The following is a 21602-nucleotide window of genomic DNA, read 5'->3' as shown; positions in this document are numbered from 1 at the left end:
AGCATAGTTAGTATTTATCTACTCTGGAGAACATAGAGGCAGGAGTAGACTCAGTCTCTTGTGGCTGCTTAACCATTCAGTAAGATCAAGGCTCTTACCTCAGTGCCATTTACTTCACTTACCCCATTCACTTTTAATTCCCTTAATATCCAAAAATCTATTGATCCATATCATGGGAAATACTCAACAACCAAGATTCCACAACCCTCTTCTTCAGTAAAGAATTCCTAAGATTTACTACATTTTTGTTGAAGAAATGTCTTCTCATCTCAGTTGTGATGGCCATCTCTTTATTTTGAGTGTCACTCATGGTTTAAGAAAACCTATCCAGGTGAAATATCATGGCTGCTTTTAATATATAAGAATTTTATATTTTTCAGAGATCACTTCTCATTTTTCTAAACTCCAGAGAGGTTGGAGTTAATCTGCTTAATCTCACATTCCAAGCATCAACCTTGTGAACTTTCATTGTTCTTCCTTCCCCACAAGAATATCCTTCCTTAAATGAGGAAATCAAACCAGTACACAGTGATTGTGGTGTGGTCCTGTATAATTGCAATAAGTCATCTTTCCTCATGTTCTTTGCTTTTGGTGGATAAGGTTCATGAATGGTTTCCTTTGGAAATAAATCTCCACAATACCAAAAATCATGCTAGAGATTATATGAACTCTGGAACCAGGGGGCTTATCTCAAAGTGCACAGAAAGTTTAGAGTTATGGTGGGCTGCCCAGAGATCTAGAAGAAACCAATTGTGTAAAATATAATACTGAATTAAATTGATATTTGAAGGTCTGGATGAAAGTAATTCTCAGGAGGTCAGATTATTGAGTTTAGGGAACACTTTACTCCTATTTTGTAGCAAAATCCACGCAGGCAGTCTTATATTGTTCACTGAAAATTTTCATCTAAAATGCAGCTAGTATTTCAAGCAAGTAATAAAATCTGGTCCTTCCAAAGTATCTTTCTCTCTGTTCGAACTCCATGCTGCGTAAACACAGCCTTGATATCACATGAGTCACGACACGGAAACGACCGGTACCTGTCATTATTCTTCAGGATGCTGATTCAGGAAACCTGAATTATGTGGATCAGTTCATCAATATATATTATCTATATACTAAAACTCTCGTTTGTTATCTTGTTTGTGATTGAACTACAGCCAAAACGGTACACGATAGCGTGACAATTTTAGGCCCACCTTACTCACCGTTGTCACTTTAGTGATAATGCAAGTAGTTTCGTTGAAATCGGTCTTATATTTTTTAAATTATTCACATTTTAAAGTTCAAATCTATCTCCTAGGGAGGGAGGAGGGAGGGAGGGGGAGGGAGGTGGTGGGGAGGGAGGGAGGGGGGAGGAGGGTGGATAAGGGGGGTTGAGAGGGAAGGGTAAGTGGGGAGGGGAGGGGAGGGAGGGGGGTAGGAGAGGGTGCTGCACCAATGGAGGAGAGGTTTGGGCCCAACGGGTCCACTTGGTCTAGTACTTACCTAAAAACCTATTGGAACTGTGCTAATGTGTTGTTTTTTTCAAATGTTAGTATTGTATCTGGAGAACATTAATCCATTAATAATTACATTTTTGCATTCTCAGGTGCTATGCAATTGTTGGATTTACGGGAAAACAACAGATTGTATCACTCAACCAGAGATCTTGCCTGTACTTTGGTGTAATACAACATGAATTTCTGCATTCACTCGGTTTTCAGCATGAACACTGCAGGAGTGACCGTGACTCCTATGTCAAGATCTTATGGGAAAATATTGTACATGGTAAGAAAATTAAACATCCCTTTTGAATACTATAAGTTAACACTTGAATAACTATAAGTTAATAAATGATAGGAGCAGAATTAGGCCACACAGCCCATCAAGTCTACTCCGCCATACCCAATCACGGCTGATCTATCTCTCCCTCCTAACCCCATTCTCCTGCCTTCTCCCCATAACCCCTGACACTCATACCAATCAAGAATCTATCTCTGCCTTAAAAATATCCATTGACTTGGCCTCCACAGCCTTCTGCGGCAATGAATTCCACAGATTCACCACCCTCTGACTTAAAGAAATTTCCTTCCTAAAGAAACATCCTTCAATTCTGAGGCTGTGACCTCTGGTCCCAGACTCCCACTGGTGGAAACATCCTTTCCACATCCACTCTATTCAAGCATTTCACTATTCGGTGAGTTTCAATGAGGTCCCCCCAATCCTTCTAAACTCCAGCGAATAGAGGCCCAGTGGCGTCAAAAGCTCATCATATGTTAACCCACTCATTCCTGGGATCATTCTCGTAAACCTCCTACGGACCCTCTCCTGAACCAGCACATTCTTCCTCAAATATGGGGCCCAAAATTGCTCACAATACTCCAAATGCGGTCTGACCAATGCCCTAAAGAGCCTCAGCATTACATCCATGTTTTTATATTCTAGTCCTCTTGAAATAAATGCTGGCATTGCGTTTGCCTTCCTTACTACTGATTCAACTTGCAAATTAACGTTTTGGGAATCCTATACTTAGCACCTCCGATTTCTGAATTCCCTCCCAATTTAGAAAATAATCTATGCCTTTATTCTGCCTGTTGTCAGCAGGGATCTGTGCTGTAACCTCTGGTATTTGTGATATATTTCAATGATGGACATAAATGCAGAAAGGCTGGTTAGTAACTTTGCAGTTGACACCAAGATTGTTGGATTTGAGGATACTGAGGAAGGTCCTGTGGGTATGTTGCGGGATATAAATCAGCTACAGAAATGGATGGAGAAATAGCAGATGGAGTTTAATCTAAGCAAATGTGAGGTGTTGCACTATGGGAGGTTGAATATAAGAGCAAAGTATGTAGTTACTGGCATTGAGTATGAGAGTGACAAAGTCATGTTGCAGCTTTCTAGGTCTGGTTAGGTCACATTTGGAGTATTGTGTGCAGTTTTGGTCGCTGGAAGGATGTGGAGGCTTTGGAGAGGGTGCAGATGCGGTTTTAATAGAATGCTACCTGGATTAGAAGCTATTAGCTACAAGAAGAGTTTGGACAAACTTGGATTGTTTTCTCTGGAGCGTTGGAGGTTACAGGAGACCTGATAGAAGTATATAACATTAGGAGAGCCATATGTAGGGTATATAGTCACCCTTGTTCCCAGGGGAGAAGTTTGAAAGACTTGAGGCTGTAGCTCTGAGGCAAGAGGCGCAAAGTTTAAAGGAGATGTGTGAGGCAAGTCATTTTTACACAGAAGGTGGTGGGCGGCACGGTAGCGCAGCGGTAGAGTTGCTGCTTTACAGCGAATGCAGCGCCGGAGACTCAGGTTCGATCCTGACTACGGGTGCTGCACTGTAAGGAGTTTGTACGTTCTCCCCGTGACCTGCGTGGGTTTTCTCCGAGATCTTCGGTTTCCTCCCACACTCCAAAGACGTACAGGTATGTAGGTTAATTGGCTGGGTAAATGTAAAAATTGTCCCTAGTGGGTGTAGGATAGTGTTAATGTACGGGGATCACTGGGCGGCACGGACTTGGAGGGCCGAAAAGGCCTGTTTCCGGCTGTGTATATATATGATATGATACCTGGAATGTGCTGCCAGAGGTGATGGGGGAGATAGTTAATGATAGTGGCATTTTAGAGGCTTTTGGATAGGCACCTGGATATGCAGGTAATGTAGGTATATGGATCACTTGCAGCTGGAGATTAGTTTCCACATCATGTTCAGCGTGACATTGTGCGCCAAAGGATCTGTTCCTATATTGTTCTATATTCTATGTGCTTCTCCTGTTTGTAGGGTATCTCCAATTCAGTAACAGCATATTCTCTGAAATATTTCAGATACAGCGCGGAAACAGGCCTTTTCGGCCCACCAAGTCCGCACCGCCCAGCGATCCCCGCACATTAACACTATCCTACACACACTAGGGACAATTTTTACATTTACCCAGTCAAATTAACCTACATACCTGTACGTCTTTGGAGTGTGGGAGGAAACCGAAGATCTCGGAGAAAACCCACGCAGGTCACGGGGAGAACGTACAAACTCCTTACAGTACAGCACCCGTAGTCAGGATCGAACCTGAGTCTCCGGCGCTGCATTCGCTGTAAAGCAGCAACTCTACCGTTGCGCCACCGTGCCGCCCCCTGTTCCAGTCACAACTACAATTTCAATATAGTGGAATTAAGTTTGTTGGACATAAGAAGGTTAACTCCCACCGAGTGAAAAACTGTTTTATTTCTCCCCATTAATATGGAAAAAGTGCCAATGCTTTTTGATGGTTTTACAGAGATTCTATCTGCAGCTCCATGTAAATTGAAACAGTATTTGTTTCTAAGCAACATGACCAAAAGTAACATTGGCACCTCACAAAGGCTGCCCAGTGACCATTGGAAACTAGATAAACTCTTCTCACCTTCCATTAACATTCCTTGGCATTACTTTTTCCCAATTCACCAATCAACATCTTCGGAATCATCGGATTTTAGTCAAGCCAATAAATGTTCTCCCTATAAGAGTAGGTCAGTTCCTGGATATGCATCGACAAGTGAACCATCTCCTGACTCAAAGATTTTCTTCTCTCCACAAGGGGTAAGACAGGAGTGTGATGGATTACTCTCCAGTTGCCTGGGTTATTACAGCTTCAACAACATTCAAGAAGCTCAATACCATCAGAGCACTCCTCTATTAACACTATCTTAAATATTTGCTTCCTGGTCATTGGTGAATTTTGTCTTCCAAATCAACCATCTATAAAATACTCAAAATTAATGTACCATGGCTTCTTAAAACAACACCCCTCAAGCTTATAACCTATGCCACATAGATGCAGCAACCCTCACCTGTAAATTCCCCGACAAGTCACACACAATCTTGACTTGGAAACATATCAATATTCTTTCAATGTCTTTGAGTCAAAACTTTGAAATCATTACATAACAGCTTCATAGAATAATTTTGTATGAACATGTTCATACACAACCAATAATTACATGGCATAAATATTGATATTCACGTATTCATATAAAACTATTATATTATTATATTATTATAATAAGAGGACACGAGATTTAAACTTTAAAATGTGAATAACATTTAAAAATATAACACCTATTTCAATGAAACCTCTTCCAATAAGACCACGAGGCGACAGTAAGATGAACCTAAAATTGTTGCGCTATCGTGTACCGTTTAGGCTGTAGTTCAGGAGCAAACAAACAAACAAGAGTTTTTGTATAAAGATTTTATTTGCTGCTGAGCTGCTAAAGATAACCCCCCTTAAAAACTCCCCCAATCCTCCCCTGCATTAACTGACATTGAGTTAAGGTTGTTTTAAACAACCCCACTCACGCACTCCATCCCCCCTCCACCCCCTTAATCTCCCCTCGCCTCGCCTCGCCACGGGCCAGGCCTCTCCACTCAGCGGGCTTCACCTTGGCTCACCTCGCCGCCTGCTGGGCCTCACCGCTAGCCGGGCCTCGCCTCTCCGCTCGTCGGGCCTCGCCTCGCCTCGCTGCTCGCCAGGCCTTGCCTTGCCGCCCGCCGGGCCTCGCCTCTCGCTTCGCCAAGCGCCAGGCCTCTCTGCTCAGCAGGCCTCACTTCGGCTCGCCGGGCCTCGCCTCACCGCCTGCTGGGCCTCACCTCTTGCCGGGCCTCGCCTCTCCGCTCGCCGGGCCTCGCCTCGCCTCGCTGCTCGCCGGGCCTTGCCTTGCTGCCCGCCGGGCCTCGCCAAGCGCCAGGCCTCTCTGCTCAGCAGGCCTCACCTCGGCTCGCCGGGCCTCGCCTCACCGCCCGCTGGGCCTCATCTCTTGTCGGGCCTTGCCTCTCCGCTCGCAGGGCCTCGCCTCGCCTCGCTGCTCGCCGGGCCTTGCCTTGCCGCCCGCCGGGCCTCGCCTCGCCTTGCCAAGCGCCAGGCCTCTCTGCTCAGCAGGCCTCACCTCGGCTCGCCGGGCCTCGCCTCACCGCCCGCTGGGCCTCACCTCTTGCCGGGCCTCGCCTTGCCGCTCAGCAGGACTCACCTCGCCGGGCCCAGCCCTCGGCGCTCGCCAGGCCTCACCTCACCTCGCCGCTCCACGGGCCTCGCCTCACCTCGCCGCTCCCCGGTCCTTGCCTCACCTCACCGCCTGCCGGTCCTCGCCTCGCCGCCCGCCGGGCCGTTGTGATTTGCTGTTGAAGACCACTGGAGCAAGTATGTCTTCAATGAAATTAGGTATGTGCAGTTTTAAATGAAACTCTTTCTTCATAACATAGTCATACATTTTATGATCATGGTTCTTTTATTCAATATCAAGAGAATTGGGATGTGTACGGATAAACCAAAAATCCGTACAAAGTATTTCTGTTCAATAACCTTTCTATAAATACTAGAATATACTCATGATAGGCCTGACATTGTACATGTAGTCCAAGAACTACAGACTGTTGGCAATAATAGTCGTTTTTCACACATGAATGTAGCACAACGTGTATGCGCATTTGGCGTGCATACTTTTTTTTGCTGAAAAGTTGCATTACGTGCCATATTATGAATTTGATGAAAAATTCTGAATTTTGGACATCAAAATTATGAATTTGTAAAACCAAATGTTGGGAGGTCTGTTCATGAACCATACTGCGACCACACCACTCCATGTTGGAAGAATGGAAGATGCAGAAAGAGATTCCCGAAGCTGTTTATCGAAAGCACAAAGTGTGGAGATGAGTCACATCCTCTGTACAGGAGACGATCTCCGGATATGGGAGGAATTCAGGGACATCAAGAAGGACGCCGGGATCATCCTATTACTTCTGAATGGGTGGTGACCTGTAATGCTCAACTCTTGACGTTGTTCACATGTCACATCAACGTTGAGATATGCTCCTCCTTAAAGTCGGTCAAATACGTGTTCAAGTACAACATGAAGGGGAGTGAGCAAGCAGTTTTTGGAGTTAACAGGGATGACAAAATTGCACAGTACTTTACTGGCAGATACATTGGTCCATCGGAAGCAGTGGAATTAAAATTCTTGGATTTCCAACTCATGAGAGACGCATAAGAAAATAACTGCAGATACTGGTACAAATCGATTTATTCTCAAAATGCTGGAGTAGCTCAGCAGGTCAGGCAGCATCTCGGGAGAGAAGGAATGGGTGACGTTTCGGGTCGAGACCCTTCTTCAGAAGGGTCAGACCCTTCTTCATGAGAGACGCCCCGCTGTCATTCGACTCCAGGTACATCTACCACAAGATCAACAAGTCTGAAGAAGGGTCTTAACCCGAAACGTCACCCATTCCTTCTCTCCTGAGATGCTTCCTGACCCGCTGAGTTACTCTAGCATTTTGTGAATAAGTACCTTTGATTTGTACCAGCATTTGCAGTTATTTTCCTACAAGAACAACAAGTCGTCATCAGAGTCGATGCTGGTCGGCTGGTGAGAAATGAGGATATCACGAGAACAACTTTAACTGAATTCATGGAATTGTGTTCTCGAGATCAATTTGCAAGAACACTGTACTACGCTGATGTACCCCGATTTTACACATGGAATAATAAGAAATGGCAAAGAAGGAAGTTTGGGAAGATAGTGGAAGATCTTCCAGGTATTTTTGAAGCCAACGTTCTGGGATGAGTGTATACCGTTTCTCCAAGATGTGACCTCTACTACTTGAAACTGCTTCTCCATCACGTAAAAGGACCAGTATCCTTCGATTCATCGAGGACGCATGACGGACATATTCTTCCTTCCTTCAAAGACGTCTGCATAGAAAGAGGTTTGTTGCAAACTGACGACCATTGGCAACAAACGATGGAAGATGCTGAGCGGACAAGACTCCCCGAAGCAATGAGAGATTTGTTTGTTTTGCTGACGATTGCTGAGATCAACTCTTCTCGACAATTATGGGATCGCTTCAAGAATTCAATGTCTGAAGATTACCTTCAAAGAGAACGGAGAACAAACGACGATCCAAATATCATCATTGATGAGAGGCATCATAATCAGGCTCTGTTGTATATTCAAGACAAGCTTGTGAATTACAACAAGACACTGGGATACTTTCATGTGCCACTACCAAGACATGGAAGGATGAACCTTGATGGTGACAATCCAGAATTGCTGAGTGAACTGCAGTACAATAGACCTGAACAACAGTGATTTGTTGAAAAGAAGGAGCCTCTGCTGAATGCTGAGCAAAGAGCAGTGTATGACCATGTGTGCAGCTGCTTGGAAAGGAATATTCCTTCAATGTTTTTCATTAATACACCAGCAGGAAAGGGCAAAACTATTCTCACCAATTTGATCCTCTCCAAAGTTCGAGGTCAAGTTGATGTTGCTTTTGCCGTAGCATCCTCTGGTATAGCAGATACATTGATGCCTGGTGGAAGAACTGCACGTCCTCGATTCAAGATACCCATCAAAATGACCGATAATACAATGTGCAACATGGAGAAGAACTCCACCATGGTTCATTTGATCAGAAGTGTGAGACTGATTGTTTGGGATGAGTGCCCAATGATTAGGAGGGAGAGCTTTGAAGCGGTGGACAGAACTCTTTGAGATCTATGCAAAAAGAACGATGAGCCTTTTGGCGGCATTCTTACCATTTGTTGTGGCAATTTTCGACAACTCCTTCCTGTTGTGAAAAGGGGAAATGATGCTGATGTTGAAAATTCCTGCATCAAGAAATCCTATTAATGTTCAAATTGTTATATTTTGTTATTCACAATTTAAACTTTAATAAATCCCTTTTCCACTTGCTGTGCCTGTCAGCCGCCTATGCGCAGTAATACCTCCATGTTTGACGTCACAACGGAAACCCGAAAGTGGGAATGGCGGCGCCGCCGGAGAGCCCCTAAGAATGGAGGAGGGGGAAGATAAGGGGGATGGAGTGGGTGACTGGGGGGTGGGAGGGGAAGGGGGGGAGTGGCAGGGGAAGAAGAGGGGTTGAGGGGATGGAGTGAGGGAGGGGAGGGAAGGGTGCTAGACCAATGCAGAAAGAAACACCATTTTAAAGAAAAATCGCGATTTTCATTGAGATTTATTTATTTTTTAAAGCCATTTATTTTAAAGAAGAAAGTGCAAATTTTCCCCACATCACAATGGCAACCCAATGAGTTGTGGGTCCACTTGGTCTAGTTAGTACAATAAAAATAATGAAAGGCTATGCATGCTTTACCTCATTTTCAGTCTAATTCCATCGAAAATAATTTGCTTGGGATTTTTCCCCAATGCATTGGTATGCCTTCAGCAGGGAATTAGAATTCCTTCTTACATCTGTCACCTCAGTTTATCTGAGTCACTGATTTAGGTTTAGGCTCATTATTGTCATATCTACAGAGGTGCAGACAAAAGCATTTTGCATTGTGCAATATTTTGCATGCTATCCAAACAGGTGGGATATACCACACATAGATATAATCAGTTCAAACTCAACTTTAATAGATCGAGCAAAGGGGAAGTTATAGAGGTATAGAGTGCAGAATATAGTTCTCAGTGTTGTAGCGCACTAATTCCTTAGACAAAGTCCAATCTCCTCAATGGGGGAGAAGTGAATCGAACAGTACCTAAGCTTTTGGAATATAATGGAGGGAAAACAGCTTTTTCTGAGTCTGATAGTGCTTGCCTTCCAGCTTCTGTACATTCTGCCAGATGGGAGCAGGGAGAAGAAGGAATAACTTTTGATTATATTGCCTGCATTTTTGAGGCAATGTGAAGTGTATGTAGCAGTCAAAAGTGGTAAGTCTGCTTGGGCTACATTTGCAATCTCTGAAGTTGCTTGAGGTCTTGGGCAGAGCAGTTCCCAAACCAAGTTGTGTTTTAACTGACAATTTGCTTTCTATGATGCATCTGTGGAAGTTTGTATGGGTTATTGGAGACATGCCGTTTTTCCTCAGTCTCCTCATGAAGTAGAGGCATTGGTGTGCTTTCTTGGCTGTCGTATCAATGCGGTTGGTTAATGACAGATAATTGGTAATATTAACACCAAGGAATTGAAGCTCTCACCCATTTCCACATCCGCACGCACCATTGATGCTGATTGGGGCATGAACTTCCTGAAGTCAATAAAGCTCCTTTATCATGCTGACATTGCAGGAGAGTTTATTGTCCTGACACCATGTTACTAAGTTCTCTATCTCCATCCTGTACTCCATCTGGTCATTGCTCGTGATTGGGCCCACCACAGTGGTGTTGTTTGCAAACTTGTAGATGGAATTAGAGCTGAAATTGGTTGTAGGGTCATGAGTGTAAAGGGAGCATTTATATGCAACTGAGAATGCTTCCTTGCAGGGCACCATGCAGAGAATTAAGTTGGAGGAGATGTTAGACAATAGACAATAGGTGCAGGAGTAGGCCATTCGGCCCTTCGAGCCAGCACCACCATTCAATGTGATCATGGCTGATCATTCTCAATCAGTACCCCGTTCCTGCCTTCTCCCCATACCCCCTGACTCCACTATCCTTCAGATAACCTCACACTTATCCACATTAAACTGCATCTGCCATGCATCCGCCCATTCACACAACTTGTCCAAGTCACCCTGCAACCTCATAGCCTCTTCCTCACAGCTCACACTACCACCCAGCTTTGTATCATCTGCAAATTTGCTAATGGTACTTTTAATCCCTTCATCCAAGTCATTAATGTATATTGTAAATAGCTGCGGTCCCAGCACCGAGCCTTGCGGTACCCCACTAGTCACTGCCTGCCATTCTGAAAGGGACCCATTTATCCCCATCTTTGCTTTCTGTCTGTCAACCAATTTTCTATCCATGTCAGTACCCTACCCCCAATACCATGTGCTCTAATTTTGCCCCGCTAATCTCCTATGTGGGACCTTGTCGAAGGCTTTCTGAAAGTCAATAGACAATAGGTGCAGGAGGAGGCCATTCGGCCCTTCGAGCCAGCACCGCCATTCAATGTGATCATGGCTGATCATTCTCAATCAGTACCCCGTTCCTGCCTTCTCCCCATACCCCCTGACTCCGCTATCCTTAAGAGCTCTATCCAGCTCTCTCTTGAATGCATTCAGAGAATTGGCCTCCACTGCCTTCTGAGGCAGAGAATTCCACAGATTCACAACTCTCTGACTGAAAACGTTTTTCCTCATCTCAGTTCTAAATGGCCTACCCCTTATTCTTAAACTGTGGCCCCTTGTTCTGGACTCCCCCAACATTGGGAACATGTTTCCTGCCTCTAACGTGTCCAACCCCTTAATAGTCTTATACGTTTCGATAAGATCTCTTCTCATCCTTCTAAATTCCAGTGTATACAAGCCAAGTCGCTCCAGTCTTTCAACATATGATAGTCCCGCCATTCCGGGAATTAACCTAGTAAACCTACGCTGCACGCCGTCAATAGCAAGAATATCCTTCCTCAAATTTGGAGACCAAAACTACACACAGTACTCCAGGTGCGGTCTCACTAGGGCCCTGTACAACTGCAGAAGGACCTCTTTGCTCCTATACTCAACTCCTCTTGTTATGATGCACTAGGACATCCAGATCTCGTTGTACGTCCCTGTTCCTAACTTGACACCATTCAGATAATACTCTGCCTTCCTATTCTTACCACCAAAGTGGATAACCTCACACTTATCCACATTAAACTGCATCTGCCATGCATCCGCCCACTCACACAACCTGTCTAAGTCACCCTGCAACCTCATAGCATCTTACTCACAGTTCACACTACCACCCAGCTTTGTATCATCTGCAAATTTGCTAATGGTCGAGGTACACCACATCCACCGGCTCTCCCCTGTCAGTTTTCCTAGTTACATCCTCATAAAATTCCAGAAGATTAGTCAAGCATGATTTCCCCTTCGTAAATCCGTGCTGGCTCGGAACGATCCTGTTACTGCTATCCAAATGCTCCGCAATTTCGTCTTTTATAATTGACTCCAGCATCTTCCCCACCACTGATGTCAGACTAACTTGTCTATAATTTCCCGTTTTCTCTCTCCCTCCTTTCTTAAAAAGTGGGATAACATTAGCTACCATCCAATCCACAGGAACTGATCCTGAATCTATAGAACATTGGAAAATGATCACCAATGCATCCACAATTTCTAGAGCCACCTCCTTTAGTACCCTGGGATGCAGACCATCAGGCCCTGGGGATTTATCAGCCTTCAATCCCATCAGTCTACCCAACACCATTTCCTGCCTAATGTGAATCTCCTTCAGTTCCTCCGTCACCCTAGGATCTCTGGCCACTAGAACATCTGGGAGATTGTTTGTACCTTCCTTAGTGAAGACAGATCCAAAGTACCGGTTCAACTCGTCTGCCATTTCCTTGTTCCCCATAATAAATTCCCCTGCTTCTTACTTCAAGTGACCCACATTTGCCTTGACTATTTTTTTCCTCTTCACATACCTAAAAAAGCTTTTACTATCCTCCTTTATATTATTGGCTAGCTTACCCTCGTACCTCATCTTTTCTCCCCGTATTGCCTTATGTTGTCACCTATCCTTACTGATTGAGGTCTGTGGGTCAGAAAGTTGAGGATCCAATGGCAGAGGGGGGAGCTGATTCCTTGGTTCTAGAGTTTGGAGATGGGATTGATAGTGTTGAAGGCAGATCTATAGTCGATAAGGAATCTAACATAGGAGTCTTTGTCGATTAGGTGTTCCAGAGATGAGTGCAAGTCCAGGGAATTGGCATCTGTTGTGGATCTGTTGTGATGGTAAGCAAACTGCAATGGATCAATGCTGGCTGAAAGGCTGGAATTAATGGAATGGAGTTAACCATCACCAGACTCTTGAAGACTTTGTAATGGTGGATGTCAGAGCCACTGAACGGTAGTCCTTTTCTTCAGCATGAGGATGATAGTGGTCATTTTGAAGCAGGTGGGAATGTCAGAATGAAGTAGCGAGATGTAACTATGTCAGGAATTAATCGATAAACTGCAGTGAAGTTCACTGATCCATATATCTGCTTTTTTAAAAGCTATATTTCAACTATTCTCAGTGTTTAACATTAATATTTATGAACTAATGTAAAACAAGTTCATTTTAATTAATTCTGTATACATTTTTCTACAGGGCAAGCATTTAATTTTAATAAACTGCGGACCAATAATCTGGGCGTAAAATATGATTATACCTCAATTATGCACTATGGCAGGTGAGTCTGAAACGATGTTAAGTCTAGTCAAATTGAGTTTATTGTCAGATGCTCAAGTATGGAAGATACAGATACAATGAAAATCTTGCTTGCAACAGCTTCTAAGGCACACACTCTGATTGCATCTGTGTATACAGCAAAACAAATGTATGCATCCAAATGAAAGTATTCCCATTCGTGTGTCGTCAATTTTATGCATGGAAATCACAATATTGCAGAGAACCAATACACACGATTATTAATTTGGTATTCACAGGGTCATATTCATATTCCAGCCTCCAATTCCTGTGGAGAACAAGCCATTCACAAATGTTTAATATTTCAAATCATATTAAAGTTCCTTTAATTGTAATTTCATCCTGAAATTTATTGCCACAGACAGTACATGGTTAAAGATTCCTAGCTAAATATCGTATTCAATTTAATACCACAAATTAAAGCAGATCTCCCTCCCAGGGCTTTTTGCTTGTTGCTTGTCGACATATTCCCATGCAGGGCTTGTGAGCTTGAGCTTGTTTCTTCCTTGTACAATCTAGGTTTCAACCAGTAACGACCCAAACATCTCCATATATCATCGTGATTCTGCTCTGCTCCATTTCAAGGTTGGATTTCACTGTTCGTGATGCCAAGCAGGTCTGGGTGGCTTTTAAGACAGTTGAACCCAGCTTGCAATCAGAGATTGCAAGAGTTTGATTACATTGAAGTCTCCAGCCCAGACTTTCCCAAAAGTTAGTAGAAACAGAGCCTCTGAATATTTTTACAAACAGATATAGATTCTTAATTACCATGGGGTGAAAGTTTACTAGGACAGGTGGGAAATCAGAGATGTTGTTACAGACAGATTGACAATAATTGCATTGAATGAACAAGTATGAGGAGTTGTTGCCTGCTGCTTATTCATATGTTCTCATATTTGTATGTATCACTAATATTAATAATTTTCATCTGAATTACCTTTACACCTTCTCCACTGCCACAGCATTTCAGCTGTTCATCCAGTTCCATGTCTAACATAGAAACATAGAAAATAGGTGCATGAGGAAGCCATTCGGCCCTTCGAGCCAGCACCGCCATCCATTGTGATCATGGCTGATCATCCACAATCAGTAACCCATGCCTTCCTTCTCCCCTTATCCCTTGATTTCACTAGCCCCAAGAGCTCTATCTAAATCTCTCTTAAATCCATCCAGTGATTTGTCCTCCACTGCCCTCTGTGGCAGAGAATTCCACAAATTCACAACTCTCTGGGTGAAAAAGTTCCTTCTCACCTCAGTTTTAAATGGCCTCCCCTTTATTCTAAGACTGTGGCCCCTGGTTCTGGGCTCGCCCAATATTGGGAACATTTTTCCTGCATCTAGCTTGTCCAGTCTTTTTATAATTTTATACGTCTCTATAAGATCCCCTCTCATCCTTCTAAACTCCATTGAATACAAGCCTAGTCTTTTCAATCTTTCCTCATATGACAGACCCACCATCCCAGGGATCAATCTCGTGAACCTACGCTGCACTGCCTCAATTACAAGGATGTCCTTCCTCAAATTAGGAGACCAAAACTGTACACAATACTCCAGATGTGGTCTGACCAGGGCCCTGTATAACTGCAGAAGAACCTCTTTACTCCTATACTGAAATCCTCTCGTTATGAAGGCCAACATGCCATTAGCTTTCTTCACTGCGTGCTGTACCTGCACGCCAACTTTCAGTGACTGGTGTACAGGACACCCAGGTCTCGCTGCACTTCCCCCTTACCTAACCTGACACCATTGAGATAATAATCTGCCTCCTTGTTTTGGCCGCCAAAGTGGATAACTTCACATTTATCTACATTATACTGCATCTGCCATGCATCTGCCCACTCACTCAACCTGTCCAGGTCACCCTGCAACCTCCTAACATCCTCTTCGCAGTTCACACTACCACCCAGCTTTGTGTCATCTGCAAACTTGCTAATGTTACTTCTAATTCCATCCAAATCATTAATATATATGGTGAATAGTTGCGGCCCCAACACCAAGCTTTCTGGCACTCCACTCGCCACTGCCTGCCATTCAATTCTCTATCCATTTCAACACCCAACCCCCAATACCATGTGTTCTAATTTTGCTCACCAATCTCCCGTGTGGGACCTTGTCAAAGGCTTTCTGAAAGTCTAGATACACGACATCCATTGGCTCCCCTTCATCCATTTTACTCGTCACATCCTCAAAAAATTCCAGAAGATTAGTCAAGCATAATTTCCCTTTCATAAATGCACACAGACTTGGACTTATCCTTTTACTGCTATCCAAATGCACCATTATTACCTCTTTAATAATTGACTCCAGCATCTTCCCCACCACCGATGTCAGGCTAACTGGTCTGTAATTCCCTGTTTTCTCTCTCGCTCCTTTCTTGAAGTGAGATAACATTAGCTATCCTTCAATCCACAGGAAATGATCCTGAATCTATTGAACATTGGAAAATGATCAGCAACGCGTCCACTATTTCTAGAGCCACCTCCCTGAGTACCCTGGGATTCACAACATTTTGTGAATAAATCGATTTATACCAGCATCTGCAGTTATTTTCATATATTCTTACAATACTATTTCTCGCTTAATGCAAATTTCTTTCAGTTCCTCTATCCCCCTAGATCATCTGTCCTCTAGTACATCTGGGAGATTGTTTGTGTCTTCCTTAGTGAAGACAGATCCAAAGTACCTGTTCAACTCTTCTGCCATTTCCTTGTTATCTATAACAGGGACCTCCAAACTTTTCAGCATGAGGGCCACATTATATATTTGGCACATTTTTGCGGGCCGTAGGACAAAATAAAGAAGTGTGAAGTTTATAAATTTAATGAACTCAAAAAAGGTTAGACTAGGTTTCATTAGATTAGATTAGGAAAAGTTAAACTAGGTTAGGTTAGTTTAAATTAGGTTTATATGGCAACAAATAAATAATATTCCATTTTTAAAAAGAGCTTGAAATATTGGAATATATATACACCGTAGGTATACAATTATTTATAAAACAGAAAAAATACAGTGACCACCATTGACACCCTCCCCCTCCCCGCACTCCAGCTCTCACCCGTTGCTCCCTCTACCCCGACTCTCTCTCTACCCCCAACTCGTTCTTCCCCCCCTCTCTCCCTCTCCCCCCTCTCTCTCTCAACCCCCCTCTCTCTATCTCCCCCCACCAAAAACCCTGGGTGGACAGGTCTATTCGCGTGGCCTTGAATGCTGGCACCGCTGCTTACAACTCCGGCCTTGCATCCGGCAACATGGACGTCTACAAGGGAGAGTCCTACCGACTGCGAAGGGCAGTGAAGGATGCAAAAAGGAGGTACCGGGACAAGATGGAGTCACAGATGGAGCAGCAGGACACCAGGCGCCTTTGGCAGGGGCTACGGACTATAACTAGCTACAGGTCCAGCACCCCCTTAGCTGATGACCTGAACTCTTTTTATGCACGGTTTGAGACGGGTAACACCACCAGCTCGCCGTCTAAAAACAGCACCGAAGGGGCGCTGGCTAGCGAGGCTGGAGGGGGATCCACCGCCGGGGATGTGCACACATTCTCGGTGTCCGAGCATGAGGTGAGGTGGGCTCTGACGCGTGTGAACACGAGGAAAGCTGGAGGCCCAGATGGTATATCTGGGCGAGTACTAAAGTCTTGTGCTACTCAGCTTGCTCCAGTGCTCACCACAATATTCAACCTCTCCTTGGCAAAGTCCGTGGTCCCTGCATGCTTCAAAAGATCCATCATTGTACCGGTGCCAAAGAATGCCTCTCCAGCGTGTTTAAATGACTACCGACCAGTGGCCCTCACCTCGGTTGTCATGAAATGCTTTGAGAGGCTAGTCAAGAAGCACATCTGCGCCCTCCTTCCTCACAACATGGACCCACTACAGTTCGCATACCGTCAGAACAGGTCCACGGATGATGCGGTCTCCCAGGTTCTACACACCGCTCTCTCTCATCTGGACAGCCAGGGGGGCTATGTGAGGATGCTGTTCATTGACTTTAGTTCAGCGTTCAACACAATAGTCCCCAGCAGACTGGTTGAGAAGCTGCTGGAACTGGGGCTTAGCACCCCTCTGTGTGCCTGGGTCCTGGACTTTCTCACTGCCAGGCCCCAAGTGGTCAGGATGGGGGAACACACATCTAGCTCCCTCACCCTGAACATAGGATCCCCCCAGGGCTGCGTCCTTAGCCCCCTACTGTACTCCCTGTACACACATGACTGTGGGGCCAGGTTCAGCTCAAACTCCATCATCAAGTTTGCTGATGACACTGTGGTGGTGGGCCGGATCTCCAACAACGATGAGAAGGCCTACCGGGAGGAGGTGGCTGATCTGGCACTCTGGTGTCAGGACAATAGCCTCCTCTTGAATGTCACTAAAACAAAGGAGCTGATTGTGGACTTCAGAAGGGCTAAACATTCAAGGACGTACACGCCACTGGAGATAAATAGGTCTATTGTGGATAGGGTGAGCAGTTTTAAATACTTGGGAGTCCGCATCGCAGAGGATCTGACGTGGGCAACGCACATTGCCGCACTGGTGGGTAAGGCTAAGCAGCGCCTTTACCACCTTAGACAACTGAGGAAATTCAGAGTGTCTCTGAGGATCCTTCATTGCTTCTACTCTGGGGCTGTAGAGAGCATCCTGTCCGGCAACATTGCAGTCTGGTTTGGTAACAGCTCTGCCCAGGACAGGATGGCCCTGCAGAGAGTAGTGCGTTCGGCAGAACGCACCATGGGAACTACACTCGTCCCCCTGCAGGACCTATACATCAGGAGGTGCAGATCCAGAGCAAGCAAGATCATGAGGGACCCCTGCCACCCCAGTAACGGACTGTTCCAGATGCTACGATCAGGCAAACGCCTCCGCTGTCACGCTGTGAAAACGGAGAGGATGAGACGGAGTTTCTTCCCACAGGCCATCAGGACTGTCAACTTTTATAACCCCAGAGACTAAATTTTTGTCGACACTAATAGTAACTTATTAACTTTATTTATATGCTGTAACTGTAATTCTTTTTGTGCACAACCCGCAGGCATTGCCACTTTCATTTCACTGCACATCGTGTATGTGTATGTGACAAATAAATTTGACTTGACTTGACTTCTCTCTATCTCCCCCCCCTCTCTCTCTCTCCCCACCCCCCCCCCCCCCCCCCCCCCTCTCTCCCCGGGGTGAGCGGCGTTGGCAGCGAGGAGGGAAGTTTCCTTGGGTTTTGTTGTTTGCGAGGGGGCGCTGCGATCTCTCGCCTTGTGCCGGCTCTGGGTTGGTGGCGATCCGCTCTCCACAGTACCTTCGCCGGCAGCTTCTGCCTCCAGTCCCCGCTGCCGAAGAGCTTGCTGCGGGCCGGATAAAATCTTGTGGCAGGCCAGATGTGGCCCGCGGGTCATAGTTTGGAGATCCCTGATCTATAATAATTTCACCGGTGTCTGACTTCGAGGGACCCACATTTGACTTTGCTACTCTTTTTCTCGTAACATATCTAAAGACGCTTTTACTGTCCTTTATATTCTTGGCCAGCTTCCCCTCGTACTTCATCTTTTCAGCCCTTATTGCCCGTTTTGTTACATTTGTTGTCCTTTGAAATTTTCCCAATTATCTGGCTTCCTGCTACTCTTTGCTGTATTATACATCGTTTCTTTAGTTTTATTCCATCCCTAACTTTCCTTGTCAGGCACGGTTGCCTCCTAATCCCCTTAGAATCTTTCTTCTGCTTTGGAATGAAATGATCCTGCGTCTTCCAGATTATACCCAGAAATTCCTGCCATTGCTGTTCCACCGTCATTCCTGCTGGGATCCCTTTCCAGTCAACCTTGGCCAGCTCCTCTCTCATGCCTTCATAGTCCCCTTTGTTCAACTGCATCACTGACACTTCAGATTTAACCTTCTCCCTCTCAAATTGCAGATTAAAACTAATCATATTATGATCACTACCTCCAAGCGGTTCCTTTACCTCGAGTTCTCTTTATCAAATCTGGTTCATTGGACAACACTAAATCCAGAACTGCCTTTTCTCTGGTAGGCTCCATTACAAGCTGCTCTAAGAATCCATCTCGGAGGAACTCTACAAACTCTCTTTCTTGGGGCCCAGAACCAACATGATTTTCCCAGTCTACCTGCATATTGAAATCCCCCTTCACCACAGTGGCATTACCTTTGTTACATGCCAGCTTTAACTCCTGCTGCATCTTACACCCTACATCCGGGCTACTTTTGGGGGTCTGTAGACAACTCCAATTAGTGTCTTCTTACCTTTACAATTCCTCAACTCAATCCACAGTGACTCTACCTCATCAGTCCCTATGTCACCTCTTGCAAGGGACTGAATTTTGTCCCTCACCAACAGAGCTACCCCACCTCCTCTGCCCACCTGTCTGTCCTTTCTGTAAGATGTATAACCCTGAATATTAAGTTCCCAGGCCCGATCCTCCTGCAGCCACGTTTCTGTAATCCCCACAATGTCATATCTACCAATCTCTAACTGATCCTCAAGCTCATCTACTTCACTTCTTATACTCTGCGCATTCATTTACAATACTTTTAATTCCTTACGCATCTCACCTTTCACATCGATTCCCATTGCACTTGGCCATACTCTCCTATTCCTTTGTGAGCTTTCTTTCCCGTTTTTTTCCGTGGGCATTAACTATCCCTTTACTTTCTTTCCCCTTAACTCCATCCTTGACTATCCCATTTGACATATACACCCCCCCCCCCCCCCATTTAGTTTTTTTAAAAACCGTGTGGCAGTGGCAAACCTGCCTCAGAATGCTGTGTCTCTGTTACACATTCGTGTAATGCAGTTTTGTGATTAATTTCCTACTTCGTTCCAATTATCAACTTGAACTGATCCAAACTCTCCTGCACTAATGCTTGCTTCCATTGTCTGTTGACCCGGTTTCTATCTGATTACTGACCCTCACTGGCTCAAGATTTCAGTTGTAAAAATGTTTCAAAGAGTATCATCCATCTCTTTGTATTCCATCTCTGTACATAAAAACCAATCTTTCATTTATTTTCTCTGATTTTTACAACTTTACATAGATTGTTTCAATTTCTATTTAGTTTGTGACGCACCTGACATTTGCTAGGTGTCAGTTACAGATGTTTACAGATAAATCAGTTCATGTTTAAAGTAAAATAAAGTAATTACATAACATCCAGGGAAGAAGTTTGTTCAGGCTTTTTTATTTGCTGCCAGAGGAACACACACATGAACTCTTTGGAGGGATGTTAATACCAGCCCTGATCATGGTCTCTCACTAATCACTGCCTTGGTACATCATACAACTCTCCCCCACCCACCCCCCAGAAAGTGTTTCAATAGTTAGTCAAGGCAGGCACCATGTACTGTGCCGGCAGCCGACATAGTTTCGAGATACATGATTGAGGAGATTCAATTTGTGGAATCTGTAACTGCTGTTCAAATTATTGCACCTTTCTTTGGAGCCCACTGACAGTTTATAATACCGCAAAAATTCTGCATTTCAAAATAGTTCCCAATTTCTTTCAGAGCCACTGTAAATCAAGGAATGCCATTGTTCCAGTATAAGGGAATTTCACATGCACATCATAGTTACTCGGACCTATCATGTGTTTATGAGTTCCTATCCAGCAAGGACACTGCCCAAAGAGTTTCATATTCATGGTATCAGTAAATTGCATTTCTTGAAGTGGTTTAACATTCTTACTCTTCTCGTGTTGATGTTGTTTCAAGATAGTTGGTGTCGTTTTCAGGTAAATGCCAAGGTTACAAAATTGTCCTGCAGGACGAAATAGCACCTTTCTTCTTGGACAGTTTCTCAGGTTTGAAGATAGCGTGTCTCCACTCCCATTCTGAATGTCTTATGCCAATGTGGGACCAGTAGCCTCTACCACAAATGGGGCAAATAGCAATTGTGTGTGGTGTATAAGGTGGTATGCTGTTTCCACTGCACATGCTTTTATGAACTGATGCAAGGACACATGAAAGGAATTCAGTGGGGATACAACATTTTTCAAAGAAGGCTGTAAAATCATTCTTGTGTTTTTTTCTCTACCCATCCAGTAAACTGTTTTGGGTACAGAGCTTGGAACAGATTGCCTATTGTAGGAGTCTGGTGTTTGGCATGGGAACTGCCCAGTGGAGATCAAGTGCAATTTGAACCACAGTTCTGGTGATGATTTCCTGACCAGAACGCTGCTCTCAGTTCACTGTTCTGCCAGTGGATTTGAAGAATATTGTGGATACAGCATTGATGAAATAACTCCAACACTTTAAGCTGCCTGTTGTAGGTAGCCCGCCTCCAAATCACTTGCAAGGGTAGGGATCACTGTTGCCAAGTAAACCATGTATATTGTTCTGATTTGTGATTTCAACGTGTCCTCTGCTATTGTAATTGCCAGTGATTAAAGAAAAGTAAAGAATCCTAACTAGCCCAATTATTACCCAATGCCCAGAATGACTGGAGTAAATCAAAGCCAAAATGTAAGGTTACATTACTAAGGCCCTGGTGTTAACATCCAGGATTGGGAAGCACAGGA

General features: G+C 44.5%; 2 protein-coding genes across 2 annotated transcripts in view; one reads left to right on the top strand and one right to left on the bottom strand.

The window, feature by feature from the left end:
* Positions 1-21602, bottom strand: part of LOC144602227 (tetraspanin-18-like) — a 305930-nt gene that overhangs the window by 248317 nt on the left and 36011 nt on the right. The gene's annotated exons all lie outside the window — the stretch shown is intronic.
* The window catches only part of LOC144602465 (astacin-like metalloendopeptidase), an 81483-nt gene that overhangs the window by 40007 nt on the left and 19874 nt on the right, over positions 1-21602 (top strand). Inside the window, exons 6-7 of the mRNA XM_078415612.1 lie at positions 1592-1770; positions 12991-13072. Of these exons, the coding sequence (XP_078271738.1) occupies positions 1592-1770; positions 12991-13072 (261 nt within the window). The remainder of the gene's footprint in view (positions 1-1591; positions 1771-12990; positions 13073-21602) is intronic.

This window comes from Rhinoraja longicauda, chromosome 18 (genome assembly GCF_053455715.1).
Source record: "Rhinoraja longicauda isolate Sanriku21f chromosome 18, sRhiLon1.1, whole genome shotgun sequence".
Taxonomy (NCBI): domain Eukaryota; kingdom Metazoa; phylum Chordata; class Chondrichthyes; order Rajiformes; family Arhynchobatidae; genus Rhinoraja; species Rhinoraja longicauda.
This window is presented reverse-complemented; position numbering and strand designations above follow the sequence as displayed.